Source organism: Amblyomma americanum, chromosome 10, assembly GCF_052857255.1.
Source record: "Amblyomma americanum isolate KBUSLIRL-KWMA chromosome 10, ASM5285725v1, whole genome shotgun sequence".
Taxonomy (NCBI): domain Eukaryota; kingdom Metazoa; phylum Arthropoda; class Arachnida; order Ixodida; family Ixodidae; genus Amblyomma; species Amblyomma americanum.
Window position 1 is genome coordinate 4,339,683 of NC_135506.1, and position 20,050 is coordinate 4,359,732.

A 20,050-nucleotide genomic window follows, 5' to 3' on the forward strand; every position below is an offset into this window, starting at 1 on the left:
GATTGACTTGGAGAAGCCATTGACGATGGTTGAAGCGGTTCAGCTGGGCTTCTGTGACCCAGAATCTGGACGGCTTCTCCATCCTGTGGAGGGCTCCTTTTTGAACCTGGATGAGGCACTTGAGCTGGGCATTGTAACAACTCGTGACAGCTACGTCAAGGATACGCAGGCCGGTCAGTTCATGACATTCGCAGAAGCTCTCGAGAGGCATGTGGTTGACCCCGTCCACAATCGTTACGTTCCACGGGACCTGAACCTCTATAAAGCTGTGTTTGCCAAGTTGATTATACATGCCAAAATGCCGCTGAGCCTGTGTCAGGCATTTGCTGATGAACTGTTTGACGAAGACAGTGGCAAGTTCCTGGATCCGAGATCCTCGGAGCTTCTTGGCTTCAAGGACGCCTTGAACCGTGGCTTGCTTGATAGGCGAAGCATGTTGCAGGAATCTGCATCCTCTGCCTTTAGAAGTAGCCATGGTGAAATTGCTTCAGGCAACAGACTACCACTTGCTGCATCAGCTCAAGAAGGTTCCGCGGAAAGACTGGATCTTGGGAGGCCAAGCAGCAAGATCGGGAACCTTCAACGAGGCACGAAGATTTCTGACAGGGCTCGCAGTGGTGTGGGCTTAGGCTTCTCTCACTCCACAAAGCAAGCTGCTGAGCCTGCCATTAGCAGCAGTGTTCGTTTTGCATCAAGACGGGAACTCACTTCCCCTGGAGACGCCCTCCAGGTGCGGTCTTCCCCGCAAGTAACAGAAGAACTCAAGTTTCCTGTGCAGAGGCAAATTGTACAAGAGACCGTGTTAGCGGCTGAATTGCTGCCTGTCATCAAGGGTGAGCAGGACACCCATTCTGCTGCATCAGTACCTGTCGAGGAGTCATGCATGGCAGATGACGGTACAGCTGGCCCGACGTCAAGAGAGAATTTAGACAAGAGTGTGGGGTCAATTTTTGCTGCACCGTTACCTAGTGAAAGTTCAGAAGCATCTCATTTTGCTGCCTTTAAAGAGCAACTCACTCGAGCTTTTAAAAAGAGTGCCGAAATTCATGACCCAACCTTTGCTGCCAGGGAGGTAGCATTCTGTGCTCCGAAACCCCAAAAGGTGCATTGTCGTTCCTTGCCATCTTTGCAAATTGCTAGTTTCCCCGCACTTGGGAGCCCACACTGGGGCGAGTTGGGTGATGTGAGCATGCCTGATCTGCAGTCTTGGGAATTTGGCCGTGCTCTTAAGGCACTTGCTAGCGAGCCTTCTGAAAGCATTATTAAAGGTGAACGAGAGAGCATTGGGCCCCAGGAAAGGCAGCTTGCACACCTTCTCCATGGTCCGACAAATGGCACTGATCAAGGAGTCAAGAGGGCCTCTCCAGATATGTCTGGTGAATATGAGGAAATTGGCTCTTTCTGCCAGAAAGGCAAGCAAAGCTCCAGTGATGCTTTGGAGCCTTCCACTACCGAGGCCCGTGTAACAGATACCAGTGAGGAGACAGCCAAGGATTTCGATTCACTGGCACCCATGAAGGCTGTCTGTAAAGTAGCTTTTCACACTGAGCATGACAGGGCAACGAGCGCTGCAAAGGTGCACTCGCGACCATCGTCCCAACTTGCTGGGCACAGTGATTCGGTGAAGGCAGAGAGACATGAACGTAGAAGCGGGGAGCGCACACCATGTGGCTGCTCCAGAGAGGTGCGCGAGGAGCAGTATTTACATCCTGCAGGAGGCCGTCAAGAGCACTCGGTGGTTGTCCACGTTGAAGCAGTCGATGATGGCATTGATACTGTTAGAGTCGAGATAGCTGAAAATAGGCCAGCGTTTCCAGATGGCTGGCAAGGAGGCATGGGCTTAGATGGAGCTTCGGGTGCTGTCGTTCATTTGCGGCAGAACTTTGGTGCTGAAGAAACGGTTGACACGGGTGTGTCGAGGTTGCCAAAGAAGGATTTGGCACAGTCCTCCTCAACTGGCCGGACTGCTGAAATATGGCCATCAACTTCAGGAAGACGTGCTTCACCTTCGTCGCCTAGCTTCGGGCATGTTTTTCCCAAGGATGTTCCTAGTTTGAGCACTGGGCAGCTGCAAGCTGACAGGAAGAAGTTTCGCAAGAAAGTGCATAGCCCAGTGGGACGCATCTTGGGTCAAGCAGTGCATGAAGAGGCTAGTACTGGCATGCTGGCGCAATTTTCTCATCCACAGCCTTTAAGCTTTGACGAAGTCTTAACGGAAGGTAGCTTGTGTCCAAGAACTGGCCAAGTTACTGACCAAGACTGCAGAAACACATTCAGTCTGCTGGGTGCCTCTGAGCATGGCTTTCTGGACCCGAGCTCCTTTCTTGTGAAGGACACATTAGGCAAGAGGCTTCTGAGCCTGCAAGATGCCATACAAGAAGGCATCCTGGATGTGGAAACGGGGACAGTCCTAGCAGCTACTGACCGTGGGCGGATATCATTTGGGGATGCACTCGCGCGTCACATCTTTGTGACACCCTGTAGTCCATTGTCGCTGACCGAAGCCCTCGAATACGACGTGTACCGGCCAGCTGAGGGCATGGTGGCATGCCCATGGACAGGCCGCTGGATGCCAGTAGCCGAGCGACACCTGCCCCCCTGGATCGATCAGAGTGCACCAGATGACCCACTTCTCACAGCCTCCAAGGCTCAAGGCCTTCAAGCCAGCCAGGCACGTGATGACAGGATGGGTGTCCCACGCCTGATGCAGGACAGGGTAAGGGGAAGGGTTGTGGGCATTACACCGCACCATGGTAAAGCCACTGCACTTCCATCCATCCTGTGGCCTGCACTAGCTTGAACTATACCAGGAAGGCAGAAACCCTCCCGCTTCACTGACCAGTATGGCACTGTTCTCTAGCTCCACACACTGCAGCTCACCGGGTGTGGGTTGATGCATGCCTGATTCATGGCATTGTCCTCGCTGATCGGGAAGGTATGCAATTTTCTCTTGAAGGCGATGCAGTTTTCTTTTGAAGGCGGTGCATTTTTCAGTCAACATTATGCAATTTCCAAAAACTTTGCCAGTGCAAAGCTTCTGTTGTTGTACAGCAGCGCCAAGGCTGCTTTGGCTCTAACGGCTCGCACAGCCATTGCCAGCTGGGTGAAGGGAAGTATCACAGCACTCAAACTTCCCTGGTTGTGTTTACTAACTGCTCCAGCACGTGACTTGTGTCTTCTGCCAGGCCTCGACAGGGTAAGGGAAACAGCACTGCACTTTAGATAGTCACCACACACTGTATCTCACGGCCCCCTTTCAGCTCCCGGGTTGAGTGGCTAACTGTTCGTCATCCTCCTCCCAGCACTTCAGTCACCTCGAGGCTTTGATGAAGGAGCCGCACAGGACTGACTCTGTTGTGCACGCACTCTTTGCCCCCAGGCGGCAGCGCAGGAGCGGTGCAAGACATGCGATGACGAGATTGCCGAGCTGTCCTCGTGGATTGAAGATATTGAGCTGCGTCTGGCCAACCTGGGGACAGTTTCCGAGGATGTGGACAGCCTGCAGCAGCAGCTGGCAACTGCCAAGGTGAGAGGATGGGCATAAACTAAAGGTTTCATTGTCGTCGGTGTCCTGTCCACACGGCCCATCAGCCCCCAGGCGTAGGAATGCTCTGGCGAATTATGACTCGGAGCAGAAACGTAGACAAGTATGTACTATCGTGGACAAAAGTAACAGACCCCCTCTCCAAATTCCAACCCATGCCACCCTGCGTGGGGGTGACACCTGACAAAGCACTTCTGGTGTCGAGAAGGGCCCACTGTGCCAGTCTCGGCACAGGTGACGCCCCCACATAGAAGGGCACAGGTCGGAACTTGGAGAGGAGTTCTGTTACTTTTGTCCACGATAGTACATATGTGCAAATGTGCTGGCTTGGAGGCACAGCTACCTACCCTGGTCTCTACCCTTCTGGCAGAAGCATACTTAGGCAACCGATTTCCTGTGGTGCAGAATATCCTCCTCCTCAGCCACAAGTCTTCAGTCACTCACAGGTTACTGCAGCTGTTTATGTTTGTCCAGTGGTGGTTCAGTGGCAGTCATGCGTGGCGTCGTCATTGTGGTAATCTTTATGCTAACCAGCTAGCACTTGTCATATCTTGAGGGTAAATGGCTGCAGTTTTTTTTTTTCCATTTTTGATCTTGGCTGCTATTTGTGGGGGTGCAGGATTTTTTCAAGCAAAGATAAGCGCATTGCCCTCAAAAGACTACATCAAGGGAGAGAAAGTTTTACCTGATGTGTTTATGCTATATTATGCTGGTTTTAAATTACTTTTCTTAATTTATTTCTCCTAGGGCTTTATCATTGTCTTGCAGTTAGCGAGGCCTTGCGCCCCGTTTCCACGTGAGGAATGGCTCCCGTTAGCCTAAACAGGTGGCTGGAATCAGCTGGTGATATGTTTGGTGCACTGACCTGAAACGCATGGCTTGTGTATGGTGTAGCAAAAACATTTTGCATATAATTTTTTATCCAGTTTGCCCACAATTAACTTTGCAGCATGTGCTGAAATGCAGCTGCAACATAATTGCTGCTTGCCCATTTTGAACTGAGCTTGGGGCACTGCTTGTAGGGTGTCATGAGGAAAGAGTCTGAGCCAGTTTGAAGTGCAGAGAGACTGTCACTGATAGGAACTGTTCAGACGTCAAGCAAAGAAAGCAGCAGTGCATTTTATGTGTGTTTTTTGTGATCCTAGAAAACCCTTAGGAACTTGTTAGATATTTCAGGAGGGATGGTTATGGCCCTCAGCTGCTAAGCATGAGGACATGGAATCAAGTCTTGTGCTGTGTGATGTCAGTGCATGTTAAAGGATTCCAGGCGGGCCTCTCTCTTCCTTCCACTCCCTCCTTCTTTCTTTGCAGTTTGAGGTGTCCACTGAGAGAGAGAGAGTTAACGTTCCTTTTTCAATTTATCACCTGTGTCAAAGATTGTAGAGCTGATGCAAATTTGCCGTAATTTTCTGCAGTCCCTGCGAGAAGAGCTGGAACTAAAGCAGCCACGAGTGCTGTCACTTTACGACGAGGTGCGGCAGCTATCAACTAACGAACTGCTGTCACGCGACGAGGTGGATGCATTGCAGCGGCCATTGGCCCAGTGCCGAGGCCGCCTTGAGCTTTGCCAGGAGCGCAGCGAGCGTCTGGTGCGACGCCTGACTGCAGCTCTCGAGGAACTGCTCAAGTACACGGTACGCTTCTCCCAATATCTCCCAGCGCATTTGCTCAAAACGGGTGCCAAAGCAGTCTATTTTCTTTCTCAGCTTGCAGTGCCTGGTATCGAGACATATGTGCATCGACATCATGGAGGCGTTGTTTAAGATAGACAAGTGATGAGCCAACAACTATGCATGTCCCATGATCCCAGCTTCATTCGAGGCCTCAGACCAAACGTGTACATGTTCTGGTGCTTCCCTTTTTATTTACGAGCGCCATCTCGTGGCTATTAACAAAAGTACAAGGCAACAGCCTCTACAAATGTTTACATAGTGGCAGTTTCTGTCAAAACTAAAGAGCTTTCAGTGCATACGACCTGAGCTGGTATGGATTGGTGGGCTGTGTTAGGGGCTAATTCCGACTTCCTGGCATTCCAAGGCTTTGGAGAGTGGAAGAACTGCCCTGTTAAGGCTCAAGGGTATTGAAGAGCCAAGGATGTTGCAGAAAGTGCTGAATTGAATGACTTGGCACTAGCCTTGAAGTCAAGTAAAGTAGGCCATTTAACTTTGGCAAGGACTGCACTTGTTGGAAGTGCATCTGTGCTTCATTGGTCTGCTCTTCGCTAGGATAACATGCGTCTGTTTGAGCGCCCATTTGTACCAAATGGTCGTCACCAGAATACTGTTACTGAAGCATAATTTAAATTCGACAATTTTTTCTATACTTGTAAAGTTTGCCACAGGCTATCTGAGTATAGTTGTTTATAGCTTAATTGGAATTCAGTTTGAATGTTCTGCTAATTTAAACCTGGAGCCCGTCAAATTCTCTATTCGTCTTCTCAGGGAGAAATGCAAGTCTTCCGGACTTGGCTTGACAATGCCCGCAAGGTCCTGGCTAGGCACGAGGAGCTGCTGGACGACATCCGAAATGTGGCTGACAATGCTGACCACTACAGAGTGAGTGCACTGCTTAGATGAGGTGGCACGGAATGGTCCTCCTAGCTTACTTTGATTCCAGGGGTTCTCAAAACTTTTTTGCTCCAAGGAGCCCTAACAGCCTCCATCATGTGCCAAGGAATCCCCCCCACACAAGATTGTCATAAGTGTCAGAATTGGTCGATGTTGCTTGTGAATGGGCCATATGTGCTTTTTTCTTGCTGTTTCATTCACTTCTGAAACTACCATGTTTACACTCGTAATTTGAACATTTTTTTTTTCTTTGCATTAGGGCTTCCAAAATGGGGACATGCAAATTACGGGAAAATTTTCTGAACACAGCCTAAAGAACTCTACAAAGGTCATAACATGCAATATATACTGTATATTGCTGCTTATACATAGACCACCTATCTCGTACCCCTCGCTGGCAAACAAAAATGTTGACTCAAATTTATGACGCATACCACCCTCCTGCCCCGCCCCACACTACGTAGTTTCCCGCGGAATGGTGTGATGGCCCATGTGCAGCTCAAAGCAATAAACGCGCAAGATACAATCGCAAAGCCAGCAGTCAGAGGCAAATGGAGACAATGGGCGATGAAATGGCGCTCTCACGTACGGCCCGGATGACTAGTTGCTAATCGAACAGAAAATGGTTTGGTAGTTTTGGGTTCCGGCACACGCGCTACTGCTCTTCTGAGAAAGAGACTGCCAGTGCGAGCGAGCCGGATAAATAGCGTGCAATTTGTCGCCCTATACACTCGCAACCTTTCGCAGCCGCAGACGACGACGGGGCTGCCCCTTTCGAGTTCGACACATACTGCTTTTGTGACGCGAATTTGCTCGCCGATGGAAAAGCTCCGCCCTAGCATCACTGACGTTGTCGAATCGCCCGAAAAAACACCCGATGAGACGCTCATGCTTTCTTTTTTGTATAGGCTGGGCTCGGCTAATTCGGCAGTGTGGCCCACATTTTCTGTTGCCATGCGCACAAGTGCATGTAACACGGGTTGCCTTGTGCACCATGCCCCTTCCACGCCACATTGCCGGCACTTTAAACGTACATGCTCTGGCACAGCTTAGTGCAACAGTGTCTTGGCATGCTGCCAATTTCGCCGAACGTGCCACACAGCCAGCACTCCTGTCAAAACATAAACACACGGTGCCTTTACCGGCTCTCAGTGTCTTGGCATGCTGCCAAGGTCTGTGCTGCGGATGGCAGACGCTGCACGAAACTGAGGAGGAGGTAAAGCTCAGAAATGAGTTTTAACAAACCAGGTACTGTGTCTGCTTCGGGACCGTTCGCCAGGAGTGTACCGGAAAGAGGGGAGAGGCCAGTGCGGGTACTCATGGAACTCACAAAAGCTGCCCACGGAACCCAGTTTGAGAACCCCTGGTCTAATTGTATGCTATTGTTGTACATAAGGCTGCCCCAGTGGCTCAGTGGTTATGGCGCTCAGCCGCTGACCCGAAGGATGTGGATTCGATCCCAGTCATGGCAGTCTCATTTCGATGGAGGTGAAATTCTAGAGGCCCGTGTACTGTGCGATGTCAGTGCACTTAAAGAACCCCAGGTGGCCACAATTTCCGGAGCCCTTCACTACAGCATCCCTCATAGCCTGAGTCGCTTTGGGACATTAAACCCCCTTAAACTAAGCTAACTACAACCGTTGTTGAATGTCAGCACGCACAGGGTTGCACATGAGCAGCCCATGCATGCTTACTTTGAGTGTGTACTTCCGTTATTTCCACCATTTGTACGCAGCCTACTAAACTGCTTTGTTCAGGTTGTTATTGGTGCTGCTACGCGCATTTATTAAGGGGGGACACGAGATTCGGAGGTGAAATTTTATATTGTTTGCAATAGACCGATGAAATCCGGCATGCTTATTGAGAAGTGCATTATATGAATAATGTAATAGGAACTTAGAGTCGCTCTTAAATATTGGATAAAGAAATGGTTCAAGCAGTGACATTCTCCAAATATTTTTATCGACCTGAGTTTTTGTCTACACGGAACTTTATAGCCATGCTTGCATAATCCACTCACTAACGTCATCTCAAATTAGTAACAGGGGAAAAAAGGAGAAAGTAATTGAGAATTATAAAAATGTCACTGCATAAATAATTTATCAAAGAACACAGTGCAACAAATCGCATCCAAATGTATAAAGTTATTATCATGCTTTGCTTTCTGCAAGCAGGGCAGTCGGGTCAAAAAGCTTTTATATATTCTTGGAGATCTTTGCCAATTTGCTCCCTACGGTCACAATAAACATTTTTTAGAGTCATTTCTGGGCGGTTTTTTGTGAGAAATCTTTCAGGATGTAATCAGGAACACCTTACAGGTGTGAAAGCAGGTATTTTCTAATTTTTTTTCAAGATTTTTGTGATTTGAAGCTGCATCCCCCTTAATGGGTATGGTGCCTGCAGAGCATTGCCTCTTCAGGTGGGAAAATAGATAGATGTTGATGAGCTGTGTCTTGTCTGGTGCATAGTGTGGTTTGACAACTGACTGATATTTGTAGCACTCTCGGCTAAGCCACCTGTCTGAAGTTCAACTCTCTCCTGCTGTGTCAGCTGTTGGAGTTCCTTCTTGGCTCCCAGGTTTGGGCTTTATGGGAATGGCCAAAAATGCACTTTCTGAAAGTGCTTATCTTGTTTGGGGGGGTGTTCCTTGCTCAAAGAAGGAAGAGAAAACAGTTGGGTGTAGTAGTAGTGCATTTCTTATGCCTCAGGTCCATCAGAGTGAGCTGCACATTGTGGGCCAGTCACAAATGCTGTGCTGCATTTTTTTTCCCTGCGTCTCCAGGCATTTTCTAGCGACGTGATTGCCCACCAAGCAGACCTCCGTTTCATCACCATGGCTGCCCAGCGTTTTGTGGACGAGTCGAAGGTGAGCCTGCCCTGTGCTGCTACGCACCATTCTGTTTTTCACTGTGGACTGGCTGCCACTATGTTGGCTGATTGTCATGTGTGCCTAATGAATTCATGCTTAATGCATCGCAAAGCATTCAGTGTCTCATCTAAAAGGGCGGAGCACGGTTTTCCAAGCCTGAAAGCTTAGCCAACATGCCCACAACATCCTCAAGATGTTGAATAAAATTGAATTGAACTTGCTTGCTCTGTCTCTGCCTCTGCTTGGTTTATAATGTCCTGTATTGCAAGCCATAATCTAGTGTCACAGGGGCACCTCATTTTCTACTGTACTATAACAGCTTTACCAGCATTTGCTCGTTTCACTTGTTCACTGTTCACATTTTTCAGGAGTACCTGCGCACTCTGAATGACCATCGCACGAGCCTCCCTCAGAGGCTGAGCCACCTGGAGCCATCCGAGAGTGAGGTTCGGGCCCAGGTGTCTCACTTGAGCACCGAATACCAGAACCTGCTGAGCCGTGTGAACAAGCTTGGAGACCAGTTCTCGGGACTGACTGAGCGCAAGCGCGCCTACCACGAGGCCATGGAGCGTGCAACAGCCTGGCTCAATGAAGCCCAGCGCGGAGCCAAACGGCTGCTCGAAGAGCCGACAGCCGCCGAGCCACCAGCAATCCAGGAACAGCTGGAGAGAGTGCGAGCGTTCCACCTCGAAGCCGTCGGCCAGGGACGGCTGATAGAGACAGCGAAACAGACAGCACAGGCACTGCCGCCGTCCGGAGGACCCGCAGTGGAGGATGCAGTGCGCAACTTGGAAGAAGTGTACCAGCAGATGCTGTCGCTCGTGGGCGAGCGCAGCAAACAGCTGCAGACAGCACTGGTGCAGTCTCAGGACATTGCAGACGGCCTGGACCGCGTGCTGCGGCTGCTGGATGAGCTTGAGGCCACTCAGCGGGGCCAGAGTGCCAAGCTCGCCAGTTTATTGCGGGAGCGCCTTGATGAACAGGTGTGTGCCAACATCATTGGAACAGCTGCTAATGTTGATGTGACGCAGATGCAGTCAGCTGCAAAAGCTTAGGGGCCAAAGGGAGCTGTGAAAGAGTTGTGCATGTGTGACATTCATGAGGGAATTAATAACCTTCTTTTTTTTTGCAGAAGGTAGCCACTGTGGTCACAAAATTCAAAGCTGATTGAGTGTTGAAGGCTAAAGTGACACATGTTTTAGTTCTCATTTCTGCATTTTTTACCTTTCTGGATCAGTTGGTGTTTGACAGCTGTCTGTAATTTTGATGCACTTGGCAAGTCCCTGTGATGCTGGAAAGTCCTGAAACAAATGGCCATGTATCAGTGGTGTTATAGTGCCGTGAAACATGCTGGGCCCATTACCAGGGCTGCAGAGTGCCAATATTTTGCCACTTGCAGATCCATGAGCACCGTGTTCTCCGGTCAGAGATTGATGGCCAGCGGCCGGCCATTGATGCCCTCAATTCTTCAGCACGGGACCTGCCTGGAAATGCTCGGCTGGCCAAGAAGGTGGAAGCCAAGCTCAAAGACATCAACAGCCGCTTCGAGAAAATACTGGACAAGTCATCCAGGCGCGGTGAACTGCTCGATGAGGCAAGTGCACTGAGCTGGTCGCCAGTAGGAATATGTCTTAGACCTAAGTCAGTAGTATGCGCTACGAGAACTTCCTAATGCTACGTACAGCTTGGCACTTTGTTGTCCTTAGCAGCATAGATTTTTTTTATCAGTGCTCTGTACAATATAACACTAGTTTGCTTGCTTTTTAACTACACATTCATTTTGTGTTTTTAAAATAAGGTCGTAGTTGACATTATTCTTTATTATCTCATCAAGCATAACTCTACAAGTGGTTTAAGAGTCTAGGCTAAAAGAAATGACTGTTTGGGGCCCTTACAGGTCCCAAAAAGTCATTTGTTTAAGAGTTTACCATCAAAGACAGCTTGATTTTAGTTTAAACTATGACTAGATTTTAATTTAAATTGCTCGTTTCTGTGCCTGCCATCATTTGTTGTTTATGGCTGTGCTTGAAGACGGTTCATATCCAGAGAGTGAGGATACAAAGCATCTGTTGCCTCCAGAGCCTTAGTGCCTAGCTCACCTCCAGGCTATCCCAGCCTGCTTACTGCCCTCAATCTTGTTTAAACCTTGAGTGTTTCCTGTACATGTGCCTTACCACTTTATGATCCTCCCAATTCCCCTACACCTGCCCCCTTCTGGAGTTCCTGGTTCACCTTGGAATTAGTTAAAAGGCCAACTGTCCCTGGTGGAACAAGCCTGTTCTCTGCTCCGCGAACAGCACAGACTTGCTCTCCCTCTATCATCAGGTCGTAAGAACGAGGTGATGTGCATGATGTGCAGGTGTCGAGCTGCCTGGACCAATTCAATGGCATGGCGAACCGCTTCGAAGAGTGGCTGGCCAGTGTGCTGCAGGCGGTGGAGGGCGAAGAGCAGCCGCGCCTTGAGCATGCCATGAACCAGCGCAACCTGCGCAAGGACGAGTTTGAGGACCTGCTGCGTGCGGGGCGCGCCTTGTGCGCGAAGCGAGACGTCACTGACACTGGGCCCGTGCGCGACAAGGTACGTGTGTGGCTCCTTTCATTCTGCCTTCATTCTGCTGAGGACAAACACGTGCATCTGTTGTCCTGCCAATAAGAGTGATCACAAGTAGCCCTAGCAGGATAATGTCCAGTGTGTAGTTGCACTTTGCTTGCCAACTTGTCTTCTTAAAAAATGATGCCCCCCTGGAGGGCTCTGTTGTTTTTTATTTCCGTGAAGGATAGAACACGACACGCAGTTGTTCCTTTGAATGCCCTGCGTTTAACCTCTTTTCTTTGTCATCCTCGCTGAGTCCACTTATTTGCTACTACTGTATATCTCATATTTCAGAGGTGCTACAATGCAGCTTCCTGTGAACTTTGTTTGGAGCCTGAGGAAAGGAGCTACTTGTGCTGTATCTTAAACTATATGAATGCGAGGGAGTCTCGACTCTGCGTTGACCATTCCTTATTATTCATGCTAAGTGGAGTGCTCCTTTGGCGGAAACGTATTCATTCGTACTCGAGCATTTCGAAACTAATTATGCTTGCCATCTTCAAGTTTTTACTGACGGTTTTGTGGAAGAGGTCTGCAAAGCTAGTGCACAGGCATTTCATATTCCATCTTTGAATATTTCCTGGTCTGTCTGCCTTACACAAGTCATGTCCTTAACAACAGCTGTAAGCGTGCCCCCCCCCCCCCCCCCCCCCCCAATTCCCCTCCGAAGGGTTGCCTCTTCGCTCTCTGCGCTCGGTGCATGATCGGCACAGCAGATGCTGCTCTACATTTACAATGGGTGCCCTTGCACGTAAGGGCCTTTGGCAACAAGATGGCGGGCAACCTCGCCCATGAAGCACTGTTTGTGTATGCATCAAGAAAAGTCCCTCAAGATGTCAAGAGATGCTTCAAAGAAACTTCTTAGCCATTGCAGTTCCCTGTGGTGTCCACCCAACCAACTGTATGTGTGTGACCAAGGGGCTAAAGATATCTCAAACCACTTTACTACACTACATTCGCATGGGTTTGGCTTGTATACCAGCATGGATGTGTAAAACGGGCCTGGCATAGTCTCCGCTGTGTTCATGTGGTGTGTACGGTGATGATGAACATTATCTCATGTGCTGTCTAGGTTTCAACATGGAAAGGTATATTCTACTCACTTCGTTCGCTCATGAGGGCAGGATCACCACATTGTTCATTTAAGACCTTTACTTGTTTACCCACACGGACACCACTCGTTCAGAAAGGAGGCTTCCCGCCTTCTGAAATTTCTTCAAGAATGTGACCTGGACTCCAGTTTGTGACAGCAGCAGTCACTGGCTATTGTGTGCATGCCAACATAGAATCTGCCAGGTCGCAGATCTGTGCCGAAAATTGCCGATAGTAATTAATATCTCAGATTCACTACGGTAGAGCAGTTGTTGGCAGAATAATTGCAAGGCTAATCCCGTCAATAGCTGACAAAAACCTCAACCTCTGTGCCAGAAAGGGGAATTGAGCATTGAAGGTCACGGGCAGCATCATTATTACGGAGCTAGGTACGATGAAGACATAGTTTATATACCAACATTGTTAATTTGAAAGTATTGCAACAAAATGAAAGCGCTTGCTGTCGTTATCATGCTGTGTGTGTAGGTCAAACAGCTGGAACAGCAGTGGAAGGAACTAGGCGAGCTGCTCTCAGAGCGGGAGCGGCAAGGACGGCAGCGTGCTGAGCAGGGGGCGGCCTACGAGACTCTGCGACAGCAGGTGCTCTCGTGGCTGCAGACCACCGAGGGACGCCTCGAAGCCCTGGGACCCCTGGCCCTGGACCGAGACATCCTGCGCCGACAGGCAGCTGAAATCAAGGTACGCATACTGCTTCGTTTCCGCCAACGAAGCAGCACTTGTGCCCTTGCCTAGTGTTCTTGGTCTCTTCTGCAGAAAAACCCATACGTTGAAAGCTGCTTTTGATTTATTGCCTTGTTTTGCGGCTTTCCATGGCACCCTGAATCATTTTGACCTCAAAAAAATGAAATCTCGCTTTTATTAATGTTGCAGCCTCTTGTGAAGGAGCATGCTGAGTACGCGTCCACCATGGACCGTGTGAACGAGCTCGGTCGCAGCTATGATGCTCTGCGGGCTGACAGCCGCTCACGCCCCCCTGCCCGCAAGGGTGGCAGCCCCCACAAAGAACCCTATGCCAACGGTGGCAGCACCCATGGTAGGGGCCCTAATTTAGCTGCTACCTTGTAGAGTGTTAGCCACAATTCTTCTAATGCTGCTCATGATTTCTTGTTGTTGGTGCATATTTGAAGAATTTATGGTAGAAAATGTGACCTAAAACCACTGAGATGTTAAAAGATGTGGCTTGTAAGTGAAGTACAAAGGCACTTAATAGTGACACTTTCACTTCCTAAATATGTTAGACAGCACTTTCGAACAAGGTCTGAAAAGTTTCTTTTCTTGCGCTTGCAGCCTTTTGCATTGACTCCTGCATGAAAGAAACATCATGACGCATTTATTTCAGCGATGACAGGAGCGGAAGTGGCATGTGATCAGAATAGGGCTAAATTATGAACATGCGTGTCAGGAAATTGTGTTAGCCTGTAACGTAATAATGAGCAGAAAAACAGCGCAAGTCTGTGGGACATTTTCATTGCTTACATTTTCAATGTATGAAGCTAGAAATTGCTCAAACTGGAAACAAACCGGCTGAGTTCTCTATTTGTTTTAGGTACTGGCAGAAGAGGGTGAATAGTATCTGCATCCTAAACCCAAGCACATGTCATATGACAGTTGATGTAATCTGCAATGCAATGTTCACCTTAACACAGTAGCTAAATGTTTTTAAAACAGCGCTGCTCACTAAAAGCTTTTCTGCACAAGCTCTGCAGTGCAAGTGGTCTCAGAAGTCTGCTTCACATGCTGCCTTGCACTTAGAGGGGTAGCACTCATGTGGCCCTGCATGCTTGCTTTTTGTTTTTGTTTTACGGTGACATTAAAGTCTTTTATGGTGTAGCTTATGAACAAAGTTCTCCATCACTTTTCACGGTAGCGTGGCTTACTACCCTCCACCCCCACCTGGGTGTGTCTCTGTGCTGGTCTCCTCTGAAGGCTAACCTCTTCTGTCTCCCCTGCTAACCCGCATGCACCCCCGCTAGAGTCATCACCCGATGGAAGGGCACTGCAGAGTCCGCAGTCCAGTGCCTCCAGCGGTTTTAGCAGTAGGCACAGCTCGATCGACCAGTTTGGGCCTCTCGAGGGTGAGTGCACTAATCCGCCTGGCCGCTACATTGATCGGATGAGACAGACGCTGGGCAGCTTCTAACTGTGGCTGATGCTCACCTACGCTCGTGAGGCTACCTCAGGCGTGTCCTGCTGTGCACACGTCAGAGTATGCCTAACTGCATCTGTACCACAATGCTGACAGCCTGCATTGAGAGTCAGAAGCAGCTTGCTTGCGTTATGGATGCTTGTTTTGGAACTCGGTCGTGTTACTAGTCTTTGCCTTTTTTTTCTTGCACTTGCGTAATTTTTCCTTATATAAACTGCATACACGTTGTCTTTTAAATGTCCCGATGCCTCTGGAAAAGCTGCTGAGTTCTGTTTCAAGCAAGGCCGAAAGTTGGGCGAGTTGGATAACGTTCATGATGAAAAAATAGCGCAAAAGGAACACAAGGGACGGAACGGGAACGATGCAGACAAGTGCCTGAAGTGTGCCAGGAGCATAACAGGAGCACAAAAGCATTGCTTTTATAGGGCACTGCATATCTAGCATCTGCCAGCACTTGGTGCTCACTGCTGAGTTACTGCTAGTAGCTGCCCAGTACAGTCTTGCCTTAGTGCCTTTTGGCCACAGTGGCATGCCCTGATGCACTTTTTCTGTCCTTCTCCCCTGGGGGTCCAGACCTGAGCCCCGTGCAGCAGCAGCTGTCTGAGATGAACCACCGCTACCACCTGCTTGGTGTGCGCCTCTCAGACCGGCAGCAGGAGGCGGACTCTCTCTCCGAGGAGCTGCGCACCTGCACTGAGGCCATCCGCACCCTAGTGACCTTCCTCAAGAGCCGCAGTGTTCCCCGGGACTTGCCATCCACCCGGGAGCTGGCAGACCAGCAACTGTCGCAGCTGCGCGAGCTGCAGACGGAGCTGCAAGAGCGACAACTGGAAGTCGACCGGGCGCGCCTCCAGGCCCACGAGCTGCTGCGCCGCCGGCCGCAGGCACCTGGAGCGGATGCGCTGCAGACGCAGCTGGACGAGATGCTCAGCCGCTGGCAGGGGCTTCAAGGAGCACTGCGCTCGCGCCTCCTCCTCATTCAGCTGCTGAAGGAGTTCCAGGTGGGTGTCCCATGTTTTACAGTGCTGACTGTATCAGCTTGGTTCCCTCGGCTTCACATCGACACACCTAATCTCCCACAGTGTAGAGTAAAAAAGAGAGAGAGACAGAGCTGCCAGCTCAGGGACATGGTTTGGGCTGGCCCTGTTCAGGGCACACTTCCCCTCTGCCAAGAGTCTACCAAATCATTCATAGGGTACTGCAGATATCCGAGGGTGTCAGTGGCACTCGTGCATGGTGTCATCATTGTGTTAGTCATGTTGTGAACCAGCTAGTGCTGTTTGTTTGTCATACTCTGAGGGCGAGTGACTACAACTTATTGAGACACATGCGCCAAGGCCCGCCACATGGTTGATACAAGGGTAGTGCTATGTAGAACATGTGAATCCTAAAGAAGGGGAATGCAATACAAGCAGTGAAGTAATGGCAAGTCGGTGCTCACATCCTGTGTCTATTTATTGGTTATCTTCTATTTTTTTTGTCATGTTCGAAATGGAATTCGATGGTGCGGGATGGTTTTTTACCATGTTCGAGATAGATGGGATCTTCGATGTTCTGCCATCCTCATTCCTGGGCTCTTTGTGTCACATGGAGAGTGGTGCAGTAGTTCTGTGGGGATAGTTTTTTTTTTTCACCTTTACTTTGATCAGTCTCTGAGGGAGTGAAAGTTGCGCTACTTCCCTCCTGCAACTCAGCTGATTTGGGGATTGTTTCTTTTGAGGTTGGTGAGCATTTGCTGCATGGAGGTACTGTGACAAGGACTGTTATGAGCAGGAACGACAGACCACTCTCCTTGGTGGATTGAGGCACTGCAAACAGATTAGGACAAACAAGGAACAACTGACAGCACGGGCACTGTTTCTTGTTGGTCCTCATCTGTTGGTGCTGCTTCTGTCTGTTATATATGACCAACAAGCACGAACAAAAACTCTAATTCTGTCTCCTGGCAACCCTCTTTGGCAGGATACCCATGACCTACTGCACAACTGGCTCGTTCAGAAGGACAAGATGTTCCAAGTGCTGGGACCGATTGCCACTGAGCCCCGGCTGGTGGCCGCACAGACTCAGCAGGTGCTGTGCATGCGTGACGAGCTCACCTCCCAGGAGCCACTGCTCCGACGCCTGACCACCTGCGGACAGGAGCTGCTCGACCAGCTGGATGACAAGGACGGACCAACAGGACGACGCTTGCGTGAGCAGCTGGACAGTATCCGGCGCCATTGGGCCGAAATGGTGTCGAGGCTGGAAGAGCGTGAGCGTGCCCTGGGAGCAGCGACAGGTGCTTCTGCAGAGTTCCAGGCAGCTCTTGCTCGTCTTCTGGACAGTTTACAGGTAAGAAGTCTTGTGTTTTTCAACCTTTCTACCATCTATGTGCGTTACCAGCTCCCAAAGTGCCCTTTGCTGTGCCTTCTTAGGTTAATTTGTAGATTTCACGATGACAGAAAGACTTTCTTTTTGTCTCTGAAGACATTATGCTACCATTATGCTACTCAAGACTCATACGCTCTAACCAGCGTCAGGTTCAAACACTATGGTCTTTCGTCAGAAGCGATTCAGAGTATCACTACGGTCATGGGCTAAGGCCGGCTTTTCGGCTGCCCGACTTTGTGTAATCATGGTGATGTCATCGGCACACTAGCAGTACCGGGATGTATGAAGAAGCCTTGCAAACTGATAAAGGGTAGCTTTGGCGAACAGACTTCACAACCTTTTAAGGACGGTCCTCGAAGCTCAGCTGGAGCTGAAGTGTTAAAGGGTCAGCAATGATATTGTCACTGCCGTGTGGTCACTAATGTGTGGAATATTTTGGAAGTTCATGTCAACTCGTAACTGGTAGTACCAAGGTGTCAGCTTGAGATGCTTGCTAAAATAACTATGTAGATTTGAGGTGCAAAAGCATTCAGTTACGATGAAATTTCAGAATTTTCTTCAGGAAGTTGGCCACACTTATGTAATGCAATTTTTGTGCCCGCAGGGTGTAGGGGATGACTTTGAGCGCCTTTCTGAGGCCGGTGACTGTGAGGCCCAGCTTCGCCGCCTGGCAGCCCTGGAGGAACGCCTGGAAGCCCAGCGGCCACCACTGGCTGAAGCCGAAGCCCGAGCCGAGAACCTGTGCGAGCTTCTCTCGGATGCAGCCTCCCGCTCTGAAGTCAGGGCCCGCCTGGGAAGTGCACAGAAGCTCTACAGTGGCCTCAGCCGCAAGATCAGTGAGTGTGTGCAGTACAGCTTGCTTCCACATGTGGAGATATTGGCACTTTTGTGCACTGAAGAACGCTTACTATAAAACAGTGTTCTCGATCTTTATAGCTTTGGGAACCTGAGCAGCTTTCAAAAGGTGCTCAGGGAAGCCTCTTGTGTTTTGGCCTCAATTCTTTCCTACCTAGCATGCATGCAATAAAGAGCATGAAAATGCACAGCTCCCTTCCAAAATGTCAAATCAGTAATCGGTTAAATAGTCTGCTGTAAGCAGTTATGGTATAATTAGTCTCCCACCAAAGTGACTAAAACCCAAGAAACGCTCCAAGAAATCCAGGAGTTCCTTATAATAGGGTTTGAGAACCCCTGATCTAAAGCCCTAATCCTAATGAGAGGAGAAAAATGGTGTCTATTTGAAGGAGGCGTACAACTATAAAGGTAGATATAATTTTTCTGGAGTGCTTGTCTATTTGCATTTCAAAGCACCAGGAAAACTGTGGTCCTCTGTGTGCGTAGACAACCGCAAAGCTGAATTGGAGTCATCGCTCAAGGAGGACAGAGGCTTCTTCTCGAACTGCGACAGCATTCAGGAGTGGCTGCGTAGCATCCAGCTCAGTCTTCTACCTGACCTGAAGATCTCAGCCGACACAGACATCTTGCACAAGCAAGTCACGGAGTTTGAGGTGTGTCACCTTTGTGCTCACCAGCTGCTTCGCGTTGGCATGTAATATGAGAGGGTACTTTTCTTTTTTGTTGTTGTTTCTTCAGCATGAGTTCTGCAAGGAAGGGAAAGAATCGGACAAGAGCGCGTAGACCAATGATGGAAGCGGGAAACAGTGCAAAACACTTGCAGTGTTTAATATGACTGGCAAGTGGGCTGATTGCTACAGCTCATCATGGTTAAATATGAACTGTAACCTTCTGTAACTGCTTCACCCTCTTATCTGTGTTTTGTCCCATACCAGAAACACTCAGTGTTAGCAGCAAGTGTTACTCATACATAATCTAACACCTTGCTTAGTTACTTTGCTTTCGTAATGCTCACTGCTGATAAGAGTGTTGATGGTGATTGGTGCAAAGCCCACTCAGCCACTTGTTGTTGCTGTGCAGCCGGCGTACAAGAGCCTGCTCGACAAAGAGCATGAGGTGCACCTGGTGTTGAGCAAAGGCGCCGACATGGTGACCCGCATGAGCCGCAAGCAGGAGGCCCAGCAGCTGCGCACACGCCTCGATGGTCTGCGCCGCAGCTGGGACCAACTCCGCAAGGAAGCCACCGACAGGTGCGACATTTCAGGATAAGCACTGGTCGCGTTGCAAGGAAAAATTGCAATGAAAAAACTGATGAGGATAGCGACACTTTGGCACTCTGCCAGCATATACCGTAAATACAGGGTTTTGTCAGGGTGCGGCCCTTACACGGGACCGGCATTTTCGCTTAAAATTTTTCTGACTACAGTGGGGCCCCGATTATGTGTCCTTTCTTTATGCTGCAACACTCATTTTTATGGCGAAATTAACGCAGTCCCGGCAAAGCCTTCAAATGCATAGTGCATTGAAAGCGTGGGTGACACGACGCGCACCCGAAATACAGTAAAACCAAGTTATGACAATTTATAACGAAATAATGGATATAACGAAGGAATGGAAATTCCCCTTGGAAGCGCGGCCAACACTGGCTATAACAAAGCTACGGTTATGACAAAGTAATCGCAGGGCCCCTTCAGCTTCATTATGACGAGGTTCAGCTTTAGTCTGAATTAACTTTGAAAGTTTAGGAGCACTTGCAATTGGGCTGGGCTAGTTGGAAGTACTCAAGAACTCTGCTGCTTAGAATTACAGGAAGACGAACACAGTTAACAGAGGCAAACAGGAACAAAACGGATGCACTTAACCGTTCCTGTCTCTTCATGAACTGTGACTGGCTACCTATGATTCTAATCAGTCCAGCTCTTGAGTAGCCTTTGAAAGAACCTGTTGCTGTGCCAGTCGGTACGTGCTCATCGACCGACAACCTCTCCTCGTT

The 20,050-nt window shown here is 49.3% G+C and overlaps 1 protein-coding gene across 9 annotated transcripts in view; it reads left to right on the forward strand.

Annotated features, from left to right (window-relative positions):
* Positions 1-20,050, forward strand: part of shot (dystonin-like protein short stop) — a 209,469-nt gene that overhangs the window by 158,726 nt on the left and 30,693 nt on the right. For 8 of the 9 annotated variants that reach the window (XR_013308990.1, XR_013308991.1, XM_077639200.1 and 5 more), the window contains 15 exons: positions 3,380-3,526; positions 4,960-5,178; positions 5,986-6,099; positions 8,894-8,977; positions 9,349-9,963; positions 10,380-10,574; positions 11,340-11,558; positions 13,152-13,364; positions 13,557-13,719; positions 14,660-14,761; positions 15,406-15,833; positions 16,795-17,163; positions 17,807-18,038; positions 18,544-18,710; positions 19,138-19,307. Coding sequence is in view for 7 of the 9 variants with exons in the window: in XM_077639200.1 (XP_077495326.1) it covers positions 3,380-3,526; positions 4,960-5,178; positions 5,986-6,099; positions 8,894-8,977; positions 9,349-9,963; positions 10,380-10,574; positions 11,340-11,558; positions 13,152-13,364; positions 13,557-13,719; positions 14,660-14,761; positions 15,406-15,833; positions 16,795-17,163; positions 17,807-18,038; positions 18,544-18,710; positions 19,138-19,307 (3,437 nt within the window). In the remaining 2 variants the exon portion in view is untranslated. The remainder of the gene's footprint in view (positions 1-3,379; positions 3,527-4,959; positions 5,179-5,985; positions 6,100-8,893; positions 8,978-9,348; positions 9,964-10,379; positions 10,575-11,339; positions 11,559-13,151; positions 13,365-13,556; positions 13,720-14,659; positions 14,762-15,405; positions 15,834-16,794; positions 17,164-17,806; positions 18,039-18,543; positions 18,711-19,137; positions 19,308-20,050) is intronic. The other variant, XM_077639206.1, reaches the window with a different exon arrangement.